This window comes from Lucilia cuprina, chromosome 4, assembly GCF_022045245.1.
Source record: "Lucilia cuprina isolate Lc7/37 chromosome 4, ASM2204524v1, whole genome shotgun sequence".
NCBI lineage: Eukaryota > Metazoa > Arthropoda > Insecta > Diptera > Calliphoridae > Lucilia > Lucilia cuprina.
In genome coordinates this window covers 19,518,193-19,537,969 of record NC_060952.1, presented here as the reverse complement: position 1 = coordinate 19,537,969, position 19,777 = coordinate 19,518,193, and the positions used below count along the sequence as shown (strand labels likewise).

The following is a 19,777-nucleotide window of genomic DNA, read 5'->3' as shown; positions in this document are numbered from 1 at the left end:
TAGTCTATAGTCTAGTCTATAGTCTAGTCTAAAGTCAAGTCTATAGTCTAGTTTATAGTCTATGCATCAATGTTTAATATCGATCAGATTGTTTTCAACTTTTCTTATTATGCTTAAAACTTTACTCTTGGTATACCTTCTCTTCTTATAAGTATTTACAATTTTTGTTTTGCTAACTACAAAATATTTAAATTTGTTATAATAAGTTATTCACTACTTCTTAAAAATATATACATAGATACAGATGAAAAACAAGTATTTCACAGAAACAGATGTCGGGTTTTGTCAGAAACACACAGAATGACAAACAAATACTTTTGACGTAATTAAACATTACTGTTAAAAATCAAATTGCATGAGAGGCGTGTGCGACCGAACAGCTTGAACTTTTGGTTCCGGCAAGTAATAAATGCAATCAATATTAAAGCTTAGAAAAAGCGTAAACAAAATTTTCATTGATTTAAAAAATCAAAAATTACAAAATTAAAATAAATTTAAAACAAAACAAGTAGGAAAGTATAGTCGGGCATGGCCGACCATATAATACCCTACACCATGAGTATATTTTTAAAATTTTTACTTTTTATAAAATTTTTATTTTTTATAAAGAAAGTTTTATGTTGAATATTATCAATAATTCCAAAATATTTAAGCAATTTATTGATAAAAAAACTAAAATTTCTAAATGAGGCTTTATATAGGTCAAATATGGACCGATCCTCGGTTAATTTGGGAAAAGGATATATTTATAAATAACAGTTAGTTTTGTTGAGTTTCATTGCGATACAAATGGTTACAAGTCAATTTTAGACTTTTAAGTCATTTTTTGAAGGGGGGTTTGTATGGGGGCTAGGGTCAAATATAGGCCGATCCTTACGAAAATCTGCAGCGTCATTTATACTTATATAAAACTTATTTGTGCCAATTATTAAAGAGATAGCAGAATATTTGACGTAATTATGGCATAAAAAGTTCAAATCGGGAGGTACGGTTGTATGGGGGCTAGGTGATATAATGGACCGATTTTAACCATTTTCAATAGGCTTCGTCCCTGTGCCAAAAAACATGCTTGGTCCAAATTTCATCAAATTATCTTGAAAATTGCGACCTGCACCTTGCGCACAAGGTTTACATGTCTTAATCGACTCAAAAAATGATTCTGAATCGATCGGTATACTTTAAGGTGGGTATTGGACCAATATTTTTGTATGTTACAAACATCAGCACAAACGTATAATACCCTCCCCACTATAGTGGTGAAGGGTATAAAAATAAATTCTGGTATATTTTTGGAATTTTGTTTAAAGAATATGTGTATCTGTAACAGTTGGGTATGTAACATGGTATGTATTATACATTTGCTAAAGTAAAAGTAATTCTTAAAATTCCATCGATAAGACATATTTATTATGAATAAAGTAATATGAAATACCATCAATTCCAATGACATGGAAAATAATTCATTTGAAACAAAATCAATTTCCACGACTTTAAATCAGAAAATAAGCAACAACCAGCAACTTTTTTGTGAAAATAAAAATAAATTTTCAACTTTTTTTGTTGTCTGCTTGATGGCACAAAAAAAGTTTTGTACTTTTTCCATTCTAAATAAAGAAAAGACGAAAAAAAAAAGAAACAACGTTCACATTTATTTTTATAAGTTTGTAAACTAATTAGAAAACTTTACACCTGAACACTTTTTTTGGAAAATCTTAAGAGCAAAAAACTGCTGTAAAACGACTCAGTCTTAAGCCTTGTCGGCAAACAAAGTCAAACACCTTTCAAACAAAATACAAACAAGAGGATTTATTATCAATATATGAGTAAGGACTGAGATGAGGTAAACTAGTTTACAAGATTTTAATTATATATCCATTTAGTTTGGTTCCAAACGCTTACTTAATTAATTACAGTTATTGTTAAAAAATTCTCATAGTGATTTTTTTCTAGATTACATGGGAAAATGATATGCTAATTTTCTTATTACTATGAAACAATGAAGTAATAATTAGAGTCCTTTTAAAAATATTATAAAAAATAATTATATATAATCAAGTAATTAGAAAAAATATAAACTCAAGAAGCTTTTTGAAACATTTGCTAAAACTAAGTAAAAAATCGCAGGAATATATTAAACGTATAACTCTTTATTTGACCCGATTACAGTCCTTTTTAAAGATGTAGGGATTGAAGAAAATTATAAAATACACAAACATCTTCAAATACCAACTCACACATATTGAAGATGTTTCTAGATATTTGTGTGTAGTGTGTTTTTAGACAAAAGTTCAATAACGTTATTTTAGAGCCAGTAAAGATGGTAGTGGTTGGCGGTGGCGGTGGCGATGGTTTGGTGTTGATGGCGTTAATGCATTAAAAATGCGTGCACAACACCAAAGACGTGACATGTTTTCGTTTAAAACAAATCAACAACAACTAAGAAAAGACGTTTGTAAAACATACATTGCCAAAAATAAATACAAATACCCACACGCACATACCCATACCTATTAAATTTGCAGAGAAACCCCAAAATATTGCTGACTCAAGGTAAAGCAGCAACACAGACTTGATGACTAACTGCCTGACTATGGAGGTTTGCTAAGAGTACTAACTCATAGACAGCAGTTTGCAGATGAAATTTGACTCGACACACATTAAAAGCTATCTTATGCCCAATGACAGATTCTAAGAAAAAAAGGTGCAAAAATGGGGGTTATAGGGAGATAGTGAAAATATAAATAAAACGATTTTACAGCACGCGACCCTTAAAATAACACTTAAAGTGTTTGAATGTGATTTAAACTAGAATATGTTACTGTTCTTTTTGTGCTTTCGAAGAGCTGATTTCCTATGGGTTGCCACCATGTTCTCACATTATATTATGAAGCATTTTTCATAGTATTCTCGTTCTCACAAATATCTATTATATTTATAGTTTTCATTTTGATACTTACATTAATCTGAAGTTTTATTATTTAATAAGTTAGTTGTTTAATATTATCATTTAAATACAAAACTTTCAAGTATAGTCGGAAGGACACCGTTTTGAGAAATCAGATGTAATGTTGTATTAGATCCAGTGAGTTGTAGTAAGTTATCTCAAAAAGTTGTTGAGTAGGGTTTCAGATATTATTTGCAAAAAAAAAAAATATATATTTCTTTTAACAATAAGGGAAGGACATTTGCAGAGAAAACGGAAAACTTTCTCCCTTTTATCCCTATTTCTGCTACCGTTAGGTGATGCTGCCAACTCAACATCTTTGCACGTTAGAAGCGCTTGTATATAAATTAGGTTATATGCACCATACCCAACCATAACTTAGAGTGTGTTGGATGAATGGAAAGTTTGCCGGTTTGAATGGTTATGGATGTAAGGCACCTTGCACAATTGATATCATTGAATTTTCTTCCTTGGTTTACTCTTTTCATAACAGATTTATAACATAACTTCTTCAGTAAATATGAAGAGTTATCTTATGGATTTTTATTTCGGTCTTCATATTACGTGCCTAAGTTATATTGCTCACTTAACAGAAGCTATGCCATCTAAGTGGTTGTAATTGGAAGTGATGTTTTTGCAACTTACAAGTTAAACAGCAATGATCAAAGATTGGAAAGCTCGAGTGTTTCAAAACGATCGAAGTGTTTGTACATGGTTTAGCCGGACCAAAACTTGTCATACACAAAGGGGGAGTTGGGGAGTCGCGCAATCAGCTCATCCTTAGGTTGTAAAAGCACAACCATGAAATAAGACCAACACAGTAAAAAGGTTTAAGTGTAAGAGTGTAATTTATGAAATGCCTCCTGGTTGTCGATGAAAACTCCAAATGTTCTTGATCTTCAGCATCCATTAATACTCCCGGTGCTGCAGGCTATTATACGAAGACAAATTGGGACTATGAGCAATATCTATTATTGCAATACCTGCTGATCTCTTAACTTGATATAGCTGGTTCTTAAAGCCTTACTGGTTGATATTTGAAATGTTGATCTTCGTAGTAAGTTATGACTTCCTGGGATTAACTCTTATACCACCCTCTGTGATTTAGCAATTGAACAGCACCAGGCCATAAGAAGTCACTAATCAATTTTAATAATATTCGTCATATTAGCCTCAATAGTTCTACTTCTGATAGAACTTTTTACGAACAAACTTCCTATAGCATGAATATTAAATTACTGGTCTCAATACTATATTCAATTGTCAAAGATGGCAACCCTTTTTCAGTTTCATCAGATAAAGTAAAATCGTTGCGATTTCTGTGAAGTACACCTCAGCCACTTCTTCAGTTCTTTTGTAATTGTGCGTGTGGTTAGATGATTTTTTGCCGATTCATTTTTGCAAACATTTACTCCTACATTGTTTTACCTTTTTGAAATTGTATTTGGAAGTTTATGGTGCCACTATTAAACTCACACATATAAAAAACGCATACATGCACATTTATGACCATAGATACATAGATGAAATTGTATGTATGTGAAAGTGTGTTCGTTAGAAGGTGAAGGATTTAACAGTATAAATATGCACGTGGAGTGTGTGTAATTAAACACACGTTAGTGCGATTAAAACGTAGCTACATTTGTGTTTGTATGTGAATATGTAACAGTGTTTGATGTGACTGGTAATGTATATGTAAATGTATGCACGATTTTATGATTTGATCTTTAAACATTTTTTTTAAACCAACTCCTGCTAAAGTCAATATAATTTAAAACTTTTTTCTTAATTTAAGGGATTTTTTTACGCTTATTTTATTTGTGCGAACGTGAGACCTTGAAATTGAAATGTAATATTTTTGTTTTTTTTTCGTTTAAATTTTAGTTAATCGTATGACAACATGTTGAAATCCTATAAAATTTATACTTGTACCAATGGTGCCTTGGGTTTGCACTTGAGTCGGGCTCCTTGGGATCCATATCCCTGGGTAAGCAGCATACAAAAAGATTCTACTTCCTATCAGGCTGGATTACGCATCGGAGACTGTTTACTCGAATTAAATGGCCAAGATGTTTTGGGCATGAAAATCTCAGAGATTGCAGCTCTTTTAAAAAATCATTGGCTTAATGAGAGTAGCAATTATGTCACTGTTGTTATATGGCGTAATAAATGTAACAACAGCAGTATTAACAGTGAAGATGCAACAACTGGTGCCTGCAACAATAATGAGGATGATGATGATGACGAAGATGAGGAAAATAATGCAGTAAGTATTTGTTGAATTTAATTTATTTATTGTCTATCTGTCTGTCTGTCTGTCTTTTAAACATTGCATGTCTTGCTGCTTATTAAGTTTGTAATGACTAATTATAAAAAGCTACATATATATATTTTTTTAATTTTGTTGGTAACATGTAATCAATGTGATGTTGTAGTTGTTGCTGCTTTGTTTTGTCTTATACCGTATGTGCGGTATAGTTTATTTATTTTGTTGTTGTTGTTGTTGTTGTCGTTTTTATAGTTTGTTTGTTTATATTATTTTTTGTTTAAATTATTATTACTCTGCTAAATGTAGGTCATTGTAATGTAGTGTTGTGTCTTGTTTTTTAATCAACTAATTATTTTGCATGTAAATAAATAAATACTAAAATTATTTAGCGAATAATACTTACTAACAAAAGTTGACAATATATTTATTTTCGTATTCCAAGTGAGTCAAGGTTTAAACAGGGTTTAATGAAACTGTTTAGCGAAAAAGTTTTTGAGGCAGTAAAAGAAATATTAATAAAAAATTCCTAAATTGTATAATTTTCATGGTCAAACAACTTTGCATTAATGCAAAATTAAATTTATTGTGATTGGAATTTTTGTAAAAGAAATTTCTTAACGAAATTTTATCCATATCTTCGTAATTTTTTAGACTGCTAGGAAACTTCTCGAAAGCATATCTATACCAGATTGGGATTCCTGAGATATATGGAGTCTTTCGAAAATCAATTTTAATACATCGCTAAACATGTATATTAGGCATTAGGAATTGGGCATTCCATAGGAATTATTTAATTAGAAATTTAAAACTTTTAATAATTAATTCTTGAGAGAATTGCCGAATTTTCCGATAGAAATAATAAAATCAGTTTAGCCATGTTGGTGGCCTTCCTTTATATTTTTTTACAAATTTAATGCAAAATATTTAAAGATTTAATGTTTATGTTTGTTTTTACCCTTAATATAAAGCTTTTTAACATTTTCCTGCTATAGAATGTAAATTCCACTTTGCCTTCTATAAGTTTTATTTTGGCTTTAAATTTAGGTCAATTAAATTGTATTGATAATGTCACAGACTCATACAAATACATACAAGTTTTTGTACACGAAAAGTAGGTATTAAATACTTGTTTTAAAATGATTGCATCCTTCAAAAACTCCCACATCACATTTAAGGATAATTTAATATTAAAATATATACCTAGTTTTTAAAAATAATGTACAAACATACTCATATAGACAATAAGTAATCTGTATGAATGTTAAAATATAACCAGTAGTTCTTGAACTAATTCATTTTGACGTTCTGAAGTGAATATACATATGATATAGCATCCATAAAATTATAATTTGCTAGTTGAATTTAACATAGCAAACACAAATTTAAAATACTAATGTAATGTAAAAAGAAAACAGAAACTGTATAATACATTATTCTAATGGATACTAGTAGCTTCAAAGGTAACTAGTACAAAAGTTTCAAGGCAGTTCTTTAATTAAAGCATTTACTACAGCAGCTGGGTTGTACAGATTATACTCAATCTTATTTATTCTGTTTGTTGCAACTCATATTAGTTAGTAGTATGTTGCATAACAAACTTGATAGTTATTTTTTGTTGTTATTATGATGCTGTACGAATATACATATATGTATAGTAAAACCACATCATGTGTAAAGTATTATGAATTTTACAACAAATATAAACATTTTAAATGTTTTGACATTTTGTCATATTTACGTAGAGGCAGAATGACATACATACAATTTTTTTGGGGGAAAATAATTTCTGTTTTTACCAAACAAACATTTATGTCTAGTATGCACACACACGCACACACGAAATATTACGTTCATATATCTACAAGGATTTATAAATTACCTGTATGTAATACATCATTCTATAATATACACAGATCATCATACATCTATCCATGCATATACATATTCAAAAATAAATATAAAATTTATTCATGTATTTATTTGATATTTTCAATCTATTTTTTTTTGTTCATACTATCATTTTGTTAAATAAACTACGATTATTTTTTGTCTTTTGGGTTTATCATCATAATATTAATGACACACATTTCACAATTTAGTGTCTCTGAGGGTATAAATGCACAAATATGACGTCATTTGTTTATAAATTAAAATTATAAAATCTGTACATAAAATCAAATGATTTTGCAAAAATTAAGTTTTTGTGTTCAATACGAGTAATAATTAGTTAGTATATATAAAATTATTAATTTTCACTTTAAAATATGTGGTTCTTTATATATTAATGTATGCTAATAAGTTGAATATTTTCCGGGAATTTAGTTTTCTCTTAATATCATACTAGTTCATTAATGAGAAATTTAATAGAACTTATTTTCTTGTGTTCATTTTTAATTAGGAAACTTATTTATTAATATACAGTTATTTTATTTAATATAGCTCGTTTTTTAAATATAGAATACCCCAATTTCACACATTTTCGACATTTTTAAAATACAACAAAGTTCAAAAATATAATAAAATCTTTAGAAAATTTGCTGAAAATTCTTATATTCTCAGTTTTTGTATTTTATACATGTGCACATGTAGGAATACCACTCGAAAGATAAGATATATCGAAATATTTCAAAAGATGAATTTTATAAATTGAAAAGATAAAATAAAATGCAAAAGGTCGTAGCAAAAGGAGAGACAAATTATCACAGAAAACTACTTTATTGGGAAGGGAATATTGGGTTTTGTGCTGATGTTTGTAACTCCCAATAATATTGGTCCAATACCAGCCTTACCGATTTAGAATTTTGTGAGTCGATTTAGCTTTGTCCGTCTGTCAGTCCGTTTGTCCATGGAAACCTTTTAATCAAACTACATGTCGCAATTTTGGAGATATTTTAGTGAAATTTGGTACATGATCTTCTATTGTCCCCTATAGGAACGAAACCTATTAAAAATGGTTAAGATAGGTCCATTATTTCACTAAGCCCCCATACAACTGAACCCCCGAATAGGGCTTGTAAGCCTTGTAATTAAACTACAGCTTGCAATTTTAGATATAATTCCATGAAATTTGCAAATGATCATCTATGGTACCGTAGACAAAGCCTAGTGAAAATGGTTAAATGTATTTTTGTCTTGATGATCTTCATGAATTAATCATAAAAATCCTCCTTCAAAATTAGACTTAAATGTCAACAATTTTATTCAACAATAAATGGTTTAAATATACCAGAGGCAAAGTACAATTAAACTTAAATGCTTAATTATGAAAACTAAATAATATTTGATTTTGGTAACAGGTGTAGGCCAATATATGGTCGGCCTCGCTCGACTATAATTTCTTATTTGTTAGTTTTGTATTAAACTTAACGTACGTAAGTACATTTTAGACACTCAAGTCTTTATTTAAAGGGGTCTTTGTATGGGAGCGAGGGTCAAATAAGGCCCGATATTTGGCAAGGGACATGGCTCAATCGACTTCGAAAACGATTATAACTCAACAGGATGCATGTTTTGATGCGTTACATACATCGGCACAAACCCAATGTATCCTCCTCACTAAAGTAGAAAAATTTACTTACAAGTATTGTAATCAAACATCGATAAACACGTTTGAATATGTGCATTTATATGTCTTATGTGGAACTTTTAAAGACTATCTGACTTTTGAATTTCATTTCAATAAAGTCGGTGTTTTGGCAAGGTTCAAAATATTTTAAATATGTTAGTTGTCATGCATTTTTGCATTTCAGGTGACGATATATGTATGTACGACTAAACTATAGGAAATAAATTGAAAATTCAACAACTTTTTCCACTTAATTTTCTCTAAGGTTAACTTAATTTGTTCTTATTAAGGGGATATGTGTAGATACAAATATAAAAGCAACCCAACAGCAAATTTACAAGTAAACTACATTGAAAATACTTAAGCCCGTATTCGGAAAGAACTATAAAAACTATATTTAAAATTTTGAATGACAAATACTATCAATCAAATTAGTAGATTTTATATAAATTTTTAAAAATAGTTTTCTTCTATTTTTTCAGAATTCGGGCATTAATTATATTAATAAATTGAAAAAAAATATTTCCTTTTCTCCCATAATTGAATACTTTTTAAAACTAACATAAGTTATGTACTATGGCTTACTTTACTTCTTCTATTGTAAAGTCTAAAAATAAAATTATTTGCTGATTATTTTAAAGAGAATGTGTGTATGTAAATAAATATATCCAAAACTAACCAAAGCTAATTAAAGTTGTTCTAATTTTGTTGTTTTCTATTTTATTTATTCATTTGTTCTTTTTTACTCTTTTTTTGAAAAACTTGCAGCACAACATTAATCAGCAATCGTTGCAAAAGTTTGCAACTTGCCTGCAACATATTGCCCAATTATTGGAATGTCCTGTTTGCTTAGAGGTAAGAGTTTTTGTTTTATTATTTTCCTAGTGATGGTTGTTGTACTTACAGACATATGTACATATAAATATATTTAAAAAAGTTTATAGAATAAAGTTAGGTATAAAAAATAAAACAAAATATAGAAATATATAGTAAAAATTTTGTTGTTAAAAGAATACTTAAAGAACTTGTCTGGAATATCGATGAAGCAAGCAATTCATGAAATAGTTTAAATAAAATCGGTATTAGGTATTTGCTTATAAAAGGGTTAAAAGAAACTCTTAGTTCTTAACAAATTAAAAAATTAAACCTTATTTGTCAAAGTCTGGGTCTTGATAATTTGATATAAAAATTATATAAACTAAAAAGATATTTGATGTTGGTCTCTCTAAAACCAGCTACATAATACCAATACATACGTAGTTATAAAATGTACTAAAATCATGAACATAACCCCCAAAATATGTATATATATGTACATATGTATATATGTATTTATTCACCTTGATCAAATCAATCCTAACAAATGGTAGCAAACAAAAACTAACTGTTCTACTTGAGTTTTTTTTAAGAAAAACTTGGTTAGTTAGTTCGAAAAAATAACAAACTTGGGAAAAAAATCATAGGAAAAACGTGTTGTCAACATAAAATAGTCTACTAAAAACTATACAATATTCAAAAATGAGTACCAAACCAAAAACTTAGGAAAAAATAACTTAAAAATCTTTATGCGTACAATTGTGTACGGAACACTAAGTCAGACGAGCATAAAAAGTTTTTTCTTTTAAAGAATAAAAAATAGTAAGAATGTATAGTTGGACATAATCGACCATATAATACTCTACATCAGTAATTAGTATGTAAAAAATTTAAAACATTTAAAAAAATAAACCATTTAAATTGTTTGTCTTAATTCTGACATATTTTAACAATTTCTTAAAAAAAGTAATCTTTAAAGGAGGGGTTATACGGGGGCATGACTATATGTGGGCCTATCCTTATAACAGTTTATAAAGGATTCAAATCGATTTTGCAGAATTTTATTGTGATATTAGTGTTTATAAGTGAATTTTGACCTTCAAACCATTTTCTGAAGGAGACTTTGTACGGGAGTTATGTTAAGTGAGTGCCGATTATTACGAAATCGGCAGTTTCATTAAGTCTTACATAAAACTGAATTTTACCATTTTTTGTGGAGATACAGCAACGATTAATATAAATTTGTGTTTAAAAGAACTATTAGGCGTGTACGGTTAAAGGAGGGCTAGGCGAAATAATGGATCCATTCGTCCTTGGGGCAAAAGAAGAGTATGTGCCAAATTTAATTAAATTGTCTTGAAACTTGCGACCTGTATAGTGCATAGACTGAAGGAAATTGATTTTAAACAGATTGTTTTTCGGGTGATACAAACATCAACACAAGGGCTGATGTTAATACCTCCCTATTATAATGGTGTAAAATATAAAACGAAATAATACAGTTTAAACTAGTAAAAAAAATTTTGTCGGGCATACACTATGGTATGACACCCTATGTTATTGATGTAGTTCCATCACTACTAAATCATATAAAGAGTCAATACAATGTGATAAATGCGATGTTGAGAAAATAAATTAATTATAATAACTTTTTGCACTCTAGTGTAGTGTAGGGTACAAACAAGAAACTGTTCAATAAAACTTGTGACTATATTTGAGTATTCAACAACTAAACAACTAGATTGTTTTCCTCTATAATAACTAGAAAAAAATGTAGCAGAAATATGTTGTTAAATGAAAAACGAAAACAGTTTTAGTGAGTCTATATTAACTAACTTTATGTTAGATACTTTAACCAATAGACTGGCGCTTTCACATAGAACTATAGAAACATAAAGGTATAATATAATCATAACATGTAGTATTTAAGTGTGTGGTGTCTATAATGGAAACCGAAACTTTAGCTAAATATGAGCTCTATGTAGTTGTTTAGAATTTTCACTTCTGTTTGTACTTACTTACACATACGTATGTCTGCAAAATACTGTTTATTAGTTTATTTTCATTAAATGTTTGTATATAAAGCATATTTTTTGAAGGGGGTGGGGGGTGTGGTTATATTTTTAAAAACTCCAGTTTTGAGAGTCTTGTGTGATATGTATTCTAAGTGCACATGAACGTTTTCCACGTATATTGCATTCAGTATGTGTTTAATTTTAGTGGAGTATTTTGTTATTTATCACATGCAAATAGTAGACATATTTCGAAATAAATTTAAATAAAATAGAAATTTGGTGTTTTTTTTAAATTTAAGTAAAGTTAATGAAAAATAAAACTTGACTTACCACAAAAGAATGTATATCATCATCTGCAATAAAATTAAAATTGAAATATTAATTACAATTTAGTAAATAATATAACAAATATATTGAAATCTTTATGTCATTGTACGTGGCATTTGTGGAAAACACTTAAATAGGAGTAGAAAAAAATATTTTTAGGTACATATAAATTAAGAATGGAGTCTCAGATGCCAAATGATAATATTTTTCAACCTTTCATTATTATTCTAAATGAAAAAGTATTTAGTATTGGCGAGCAACTGCAAAACCAGAAATAAGTACTAATGTCTATTATTAAGACCCAAATAGACTACACAAGCGGCTTAACAAACATACTTTTTTCATTCCAACACACACTACACAAACATTGTTTGTACAATCACCGATTTTTTCACGTTTTTGTGGACTTGCAAAGATACTGATGTAAATTTACCTTCAAAATGTAAATTTTGTAAAAAAAATGTTTATATATATCATACATGGGCACACTGCATTATATTTCTAATGCATTAAGCATTGCAGTATTCAGTAAATTTTTACTGGTAATGAAATTTAGATTTCATTACCAGTAAAATTTTACTGATTACTGAAAAAAAATCATTATTCAGTAAAATTTTACTGAATACTGAAAAAAAAATCAGTATTCAGTAAATTTTTACTGAATACTGAAAAAAAAAATCAGTAAGCAGTAATTTTTACTGATTAATGAACAAACGGATTGCCGAAAATTCAATATATTTGTGTAAAAATCAAATTTTTGTTTTTTGATCATACAAACATTTGTGCAAACACAAAACACCCTCATACACTACACAACAGGCTTGCACAAACGTAAAATACTGGTAAGCTTGTCAAGCCACTTGAGTAGTCTATTTGGCCCTTTAGGTGTAAGTTATTATTAATGTACTTAAAAGTAATGCAGATGGTATGTAGTAGTCGTTGAAAATTAAAAAGTATGTAAAGGTGCTATGTGAAACAAAATTAAAGATCTATAGACATTTTAATATATGTATGTATGTACATCTTTTGGCATGTATTGGTAATATGCCTAATTAGATTATTGTATAATTAATTTGTAATGTCATACACGTGACTTTTTGTGTTAAAATTTTAATACAAAAGTTTTTTATATGAACAAGTAGAAGAGTTCAACATTCTGCAGTGCCGAGACTTATATATCCTACACCATAAACAAAATTAATTTAATTTTTAAATTTTAAGAAATTTGTAACTTTTTAATTTTACATAAAATATTTTTGCATTAGGGTGTTCCGTGGTGCATTTTTAAGGAATACATCTCAAACGATACATTTTGATATACTAAACGAGAAAAATAACAAATTTTTTAAAGGTTCTTAGTTCCCTATATGCGATCATTTCGAAATGGGTCTCAAAAATGTCGTAATTTTTGATACCCTTTTCAAAAAAAAAAATATTTTCACAAATTAAAGTTCAAAATTTTTAATCTAGTTTGTTAAAATATTTCGGAGTTAAGGTAAAAATACTTATTATGAATATTACAAAAGAATCCATAAACTTGTTTATTTCTACCCTTCTTATGGAGGTGAAGAGTAAAAATATACTTTTTAAAAATGTTGAAAAAAAAATTTTATTTATAAAATGTAATTTTCAGAAGAGATTGTAGGCGAGATATAAATATAAAAAATATTATATAAAAATTGTATTAAAAATAAGTTTTTTAACACATATTTATATATACACATAGATTGTACAGATTAAGGATATTTATTTTAAATACTTAAGCAATTCTTTCTTATCAATAACTTAAATCTTTATTGTAAAAATTTTAATTATCAATATCATTGCATAAAATTGTGTTACTACTTTAGCTATAATACTAGTTGGAACAAGATATAGCCCCTCTCTTATAGTATTCAAAAACCAAATGAACATAGGAATTATTTTAACACGAAAATTTCCTATAAATGTTTATGGGCAAATAACAAATATACTTTTGTTTTGCAGTCATTGTTTTGTATGCATTCATGTTTAAACAGTGAAGGACAAAACATAATGGAAAAAGTAAAATTTTTATTTCTATTTCTAAATACATCTTTAATAAATTATTTTTTTACCCAAGACTTCATAGCTACTTTTGGTTTTAAAATAATAATATATACTAAATGTAGTTAGTACTTGCATTGCCCTTCACTTTACAATGGAATTTGCATGTGTTTTTAAGGGATTTGGTTGTTGTGTTATTGTTGTCGTTTGTATTATTTGTGTTTGTTGGTATTTTATTATACATACTCTCGTAGTCGTATAATATTTGAATTATATGTTAACAATAAATGTTGTTAAAAACAGAAATGAAAAATATTTCATAAAATAAACCAAAATTTATACAAAATACTTGCTACTACTCGTTCTAGTCGGCATTTATGGAAGTATTTAAACAATTCATAGGAGTAAAAATACATACACGCACATATACTATAAGTAAAGTATGTTCATAACCCAACAGTTTAACAAGGAGCCTACATTCAATTTTTTTTTTGCAATTTTCATCAATCGTTATGATTATGAGTATAAAAGTGGAAATAATATATATATTTTTTGAAAATAAATGAATGAACGAATGAAATGGAGATTGCTACCTTTGCACGGTGGTAAATTCCGACCAAAAATGTTTTCTTTCAATTATTTAATTCTGATGATAGTATTTTGATTTTTAATGACTTCGTCTTTTACAAATTCTGAACTTTTCCACATTTTTCAACTTCATAAAAATGGAGAACGGGACGACATATTATCAATAGTATAAAATGAAACTAAGGAGGAAGGGGTCAATTATAGACTGAATTAAATAAAATTTGATAGACGAACTTGTTTATGTTGATATTTCCTTTTCCTTAAGGATCCTTATCTAGGGGATAGTGTCAAGTAAGGACCAATTTTCATTAACTTTAATACACATATGTATGTTCATATAAAACTTGTTTGTGTCGAATTTCATTGCTAGACAGATATTTTAAAGCCAGTAATGAGTGTTAAAGTATTATTTTGAAAGGAACCTAATATGGGAAGTAGGGTCAATTATGGACAAATTCGCATAAAATTTTACAATGAAATTTAGGTTCTATTGCCATACAGAAATTTTTAAGCCAATAATGAGCGTTAAGGATAATTATCTGGTAGGTAGGGTCAATTATTGGACTGATTGTCAGAAAATTTGGTCGAGAGGTATAGGTTCCTATAAAAATATTTAGTGTCAAATTTACTAGTATTTGCTTTACTAGTATTTTTAACCCAATTATTAGAATTTAAAAACCATATACGGGGTCAAATATGACCCGATATCCGCCATACTATACCGTAAAATTTATGGGTGCATAAAACTGATTTCGAAAAGTACTGCGATTTCTGGCAAGAATTTAATTAATCAAAAGTAATTAATTTATGAGTAAAATTTTAATTTACAATCAATTGGGGTCCTCTAATAAGATGAGACGGTCGGCCAGAATTACAGGGCCATATGGATGTGTCTTTATCTGTACAAATGTACTTATACATAAGTGTTTTACAATAAAACCACATTTGGGAAATCTTATTATAAATATTGTTTGTTGTATGCGAATGTATGGATGTATTGTTTATTTGGTTAAAGGGATAGTTGCAGTGGAGTCTGTACACATTCATACATATTTATGTTGTAATATGAATATGATTTTAATTTATGTTTAACAATTTACCAACATAAACAACAAAATAGAAATATTTAATTACAATTAGGTACCTAGTAAAACATAGATATGGAACTTCGTTAATATAGATGGAGTAACCAATATTGCAAATTATATTTTCTTATTAAGTTTTAAATTTCCCGTTTTCCCCCTTTTTATACTTTTTCCCCGAATAAAAAGCAACTATTTTTTTAAATAAATAATACAGAGTTAGTACGTATAATACGTATGTATATCTAAAAATAAGTCAATAAATCGAAAAATTTTTCTTAATGTACTAAAAAAGTAAAAAATATTAAAAAAATACACCCAAAAAGGACTCAATTTTTAAAAAGTACGAAACAAATATCTCATACTTTTGAAATTTGTGTCCAAAATATTTACAAACTTTTTATTATGTTTATAAGTTAAAAAGTTATAACGGCCCCAAAAATGACCCAAAATCATCTTTGTAACACATTTACCCCTTACAAGTACAACATACAAAAAAGTACCAGAAAACCATCTTGAAATTTGTGTCCAAAATATTTACAAACTTTTTATCATGTTTATTAGTTAAAAAGTTATAACGGCCCCAAAATGACCCAAAATCATCTTTGTAACACATTTTACCCCTTACAAGTACAACATACGAAAAAGTACCAGAAAACCATCTTGAAATTTGTGTCCAAAATTGGGTGCTTCGCTACCCAAAATACAAAAAAAACAAAAAATTATATAACGCATATCTGCATTCATATGTTCCGGAAAAATTGTGCCTTCAAAAAGTACCAAAAAATTTACCCGAATTGGATCCTATAGTTCCCTTAGTAACCGAATTCCATAATAATATACCAATTGCTTATTTTGTGTGATTAAAAAACTATTTTTAAAATTTAAAAAAATGGCTGAATGATTTTGAATAAAATTAAATTTCCCGTTTTTCCCCTTTTTATACTTTTTCCTCGAATAAAAAGCAACTATTTTTTTTAAGTAAATAATACAGAGTTAGTACGTATAATACGTATGTATATCTAAAAATAAGTCAATAAATCGAAAAATTTTTCTTAATGTACTAAAAAAGTAAGAAAAATTAAAAAAATACACCCAAAAAGGACTCAATTTTTAAAAAGTACGAAACAAATATCTCATACTTTTGAAATTTGTGTCCAAAGTATTTACAAACTTTTTATTATGTTTATTAGTTAAAAAGTTATAACGGCCCCAAAAATGACCCAAAATCATCTTTGTAACACATTTTACCCCTTACAAGTACAACATACGAAAAAGTACCAGAAAACCATCTTGAAATTTGTGCCCAAAATATTTACAAACTTTTTATTATGTTTATTAGTTAAAAAGTTATAACGGCCCTAAAAATGACCCAAAATCATCTTTGTAACACATTTTACCCCTTACAAGTACAACATTCGAAAAAGTACCAGAAAACCATCTTTTTAATTTAAATTTTTCTTGTATTACTTATATTGTTTTAATTTTTTAGCCCCCCCAAATAAACATATATTCAAAAATCCCTCCTTAGTTTTGGAATTTTATAATTTTTATACCAGGATATTTCCCACAAAGATATCATGTAGAAAAACATCAAATTTCTGGCAAAAATTTATAATTTTTTAATTCTTAATACATTTAATTATTACTTCCAAAAAATATATTACGTTTTTGGTAATTTAGTTGTCTAACTAAAAAAATGTAAATCCTAACAAAAAATGAGGAAAAAAATGTTAACTTGTTAAGAAATATTTACGTTGGTAAAAATTTTATCATAAATTTATTGTCCAGTCCTTAGAAAATTAGATGTTGAACTTATTATTAACAATCAAACATAATTTACAAGAGATTTTTTAAGTAATAAATTTCATTATTTTGTTATGAAAGTAATTTATTTTATTTATATTTCTACGTTTTTTTTATGAAAAATTTTAAAGAAAAAAGTAAAATTCTAGCATAAAATCTTATGTTCATGAGTTAGTTGTGGTTTAAAAAAAGCACACAAGCAAGAATATAAAATTGTCGTATCTTTGGTCATTTATTATTAAAACTTACAAAATATTATATATAGACCAATTATTTTTACTTAAAAAATAGAAACTCTATGAAAACTTCTTAATCCTCATGGTATATAAATTTATTATTTTGAAAAATAATTGAGAAAGAATTATTAATTTTTAAAAGAAATTTATCTTAAAGATGCAAATATGTGTTTTGTACAAAAAAATTTTTTTAAATATACCTACATGTGTTTATGCATGCTTAAAAAATTAAACCAAAAGTCTAATAGGAATTTAATACAATACATTACAAACTATGTACGTATACATATGTTAGACCGACCCTGAAAATCAGTTAAAAAATTTGGTGGGAAAATAATATGTCTCATTTAGTCAATATTTTTTAAAACTTTCACTCAATTGAATTTGATTTGATTTGAATTTACATATTTTTGAAAAAGTTTTAACGTTTCCCAATAATCTATAGTTTTCCTGCACTGTTGACACTAAATATATGAAACTTTGTACTGCTTCTTTGTTTCTCAACACGAAATTGAGTCATAATATTAGCGAAATTGTACGGAATATTTTAGTTTAATGCAAAATAATTAATTTTAAAAATTGTCAAATTTTTTTAATAATATGTATAAATTGTTACGAAAATATCACAAAATAAACGATATTTTCTAAAATAATTTTGAATTATAATATATTTCGTACAATTTCATATATAGTATGACATGATTTCGTGTTGCGAAAACACTAAACATATCATACCATATACACTGTATTTTTCGCATATATGGATTATTTTAAGTGCAGAAAGGTTTTCTTACTTTCGTTATATTATATTATTTATTTATCGGACTTTATTATTCGGAGACAAAGAAGTCTTTTTTTAAGCAATCCTAATTTTCTTTAATATCACACATACATATGTATGTATTAAATCATGTACAAACATCAATATCCTTGACACAAACATATTCACACAATTGCCTGAATTTATTTTTAAAAATAATTTTAACAAAAAAAATCCTAAAATTCAGAAACTAAAAAGTATTGGTGCATCAAGTTTTATGCTACAAAATATCTAAATAATGTTATATGTGTGTTTAAAAGCATAAACATTTACAAAACGAGCATAAAGCATAAATAATTGTGTATATACATTGTATACATATGTATATAGATTTGTACCTACATCTATAGTATGTATGTTCATATATAGAAGTTGATAGAAAAAAGAAACAATATTTATAATTTCTATAAAATGCTCAATTAAGTTATGTTCATAAAAATTTATCACGAAACAACAAATTTATATATTTTATATAGTAAAATACCTAACAATTTTATGCCTGTATGCACGGAAAGATACTGTTCTGTCGAATTTATTACAATTGTTAAAAAAAACAAAAGAAAACTAAAATTACTGTTATGGATAAAATATTAAAATAATCCGTACTATATGTTAAAACTATTTAGGATATTCAAAAATTATTTTATTTAAGATTAATGTTTTTGATAATATATATAAATTTTTTTAAAATAATAAATAATAAAAATACAATATTTTTATAAGGAATATCATAATTTCTTAAAATTTCAATCGGCTTTTATTTGTTACCAATGTTAATGTATACCATAGTCTGAACTTTTTTGAAAATTCAAAAATTGTTTCAAAATATTTAAAGATAAGGTCTGATTTTAATGAAATGATCATATATGTATATGACCTGTAATATAATCTGAAATTTCGGATAGACAGCCATAGCACTTTGGGTCATAGAGCGAGTTTAAGATATAACGTGTACAGATATTAGTGTCCATTAGCAAAAGAAGAACTTCGAATGAAGCGAAATAGAAGTAGAAATTACTCCATGGTAGTACTAAAAAGACCTTTAGACGTTATGATTTTAACACAGGCTTATCATAGAAGGGACCTTCTTCCACAGGGGGTATTTTAGATGTACTTCGTTTTATTTTTGCTGGGAGCATATATCAACTCTTTATGAATAAAGTAAAAATCCTAACAAATTTGTTATTAGTACAATCTATGTATATTAAGATTTGGAAATATATTAGTGCCATGGAAAAATACTATAGCTATAGCTAAAATATTCTTTAACCAAAATATAAAAAA

General features: G+C 27.4%; 1 protein-coding gene across 3 annotated transcripts in view; it reads left to right on the top strand.

The window, feature by feature from the left end:
- LOC111686992 overlaps window positions 1-19,777 on the top strand; it is a 35,659-nt gene that overhangs the window by 9,137 nt on the left and 6,745 nt on the right. For all 3 annotated transcript variants that reach the window (XM_046949203.1, XM_046949204.1, XM_046949205.1), the window contains exons 2-3: window positions 4,829-5,210; window positions 9,547-9,633. In XM_046949203.1, the coding sequence (XP_046805159.1) occupies window positions 4,845-5,210; window positions 9,547-9,633 (453 nt within the window). In that variant the 5' untranslated portion in view covers window positions 4,829-4,844. The remainder of the gene's footprint in view (window positions 1-4,828; window positions 5,211-9,546; window positions 9,634-19,777) is intronic.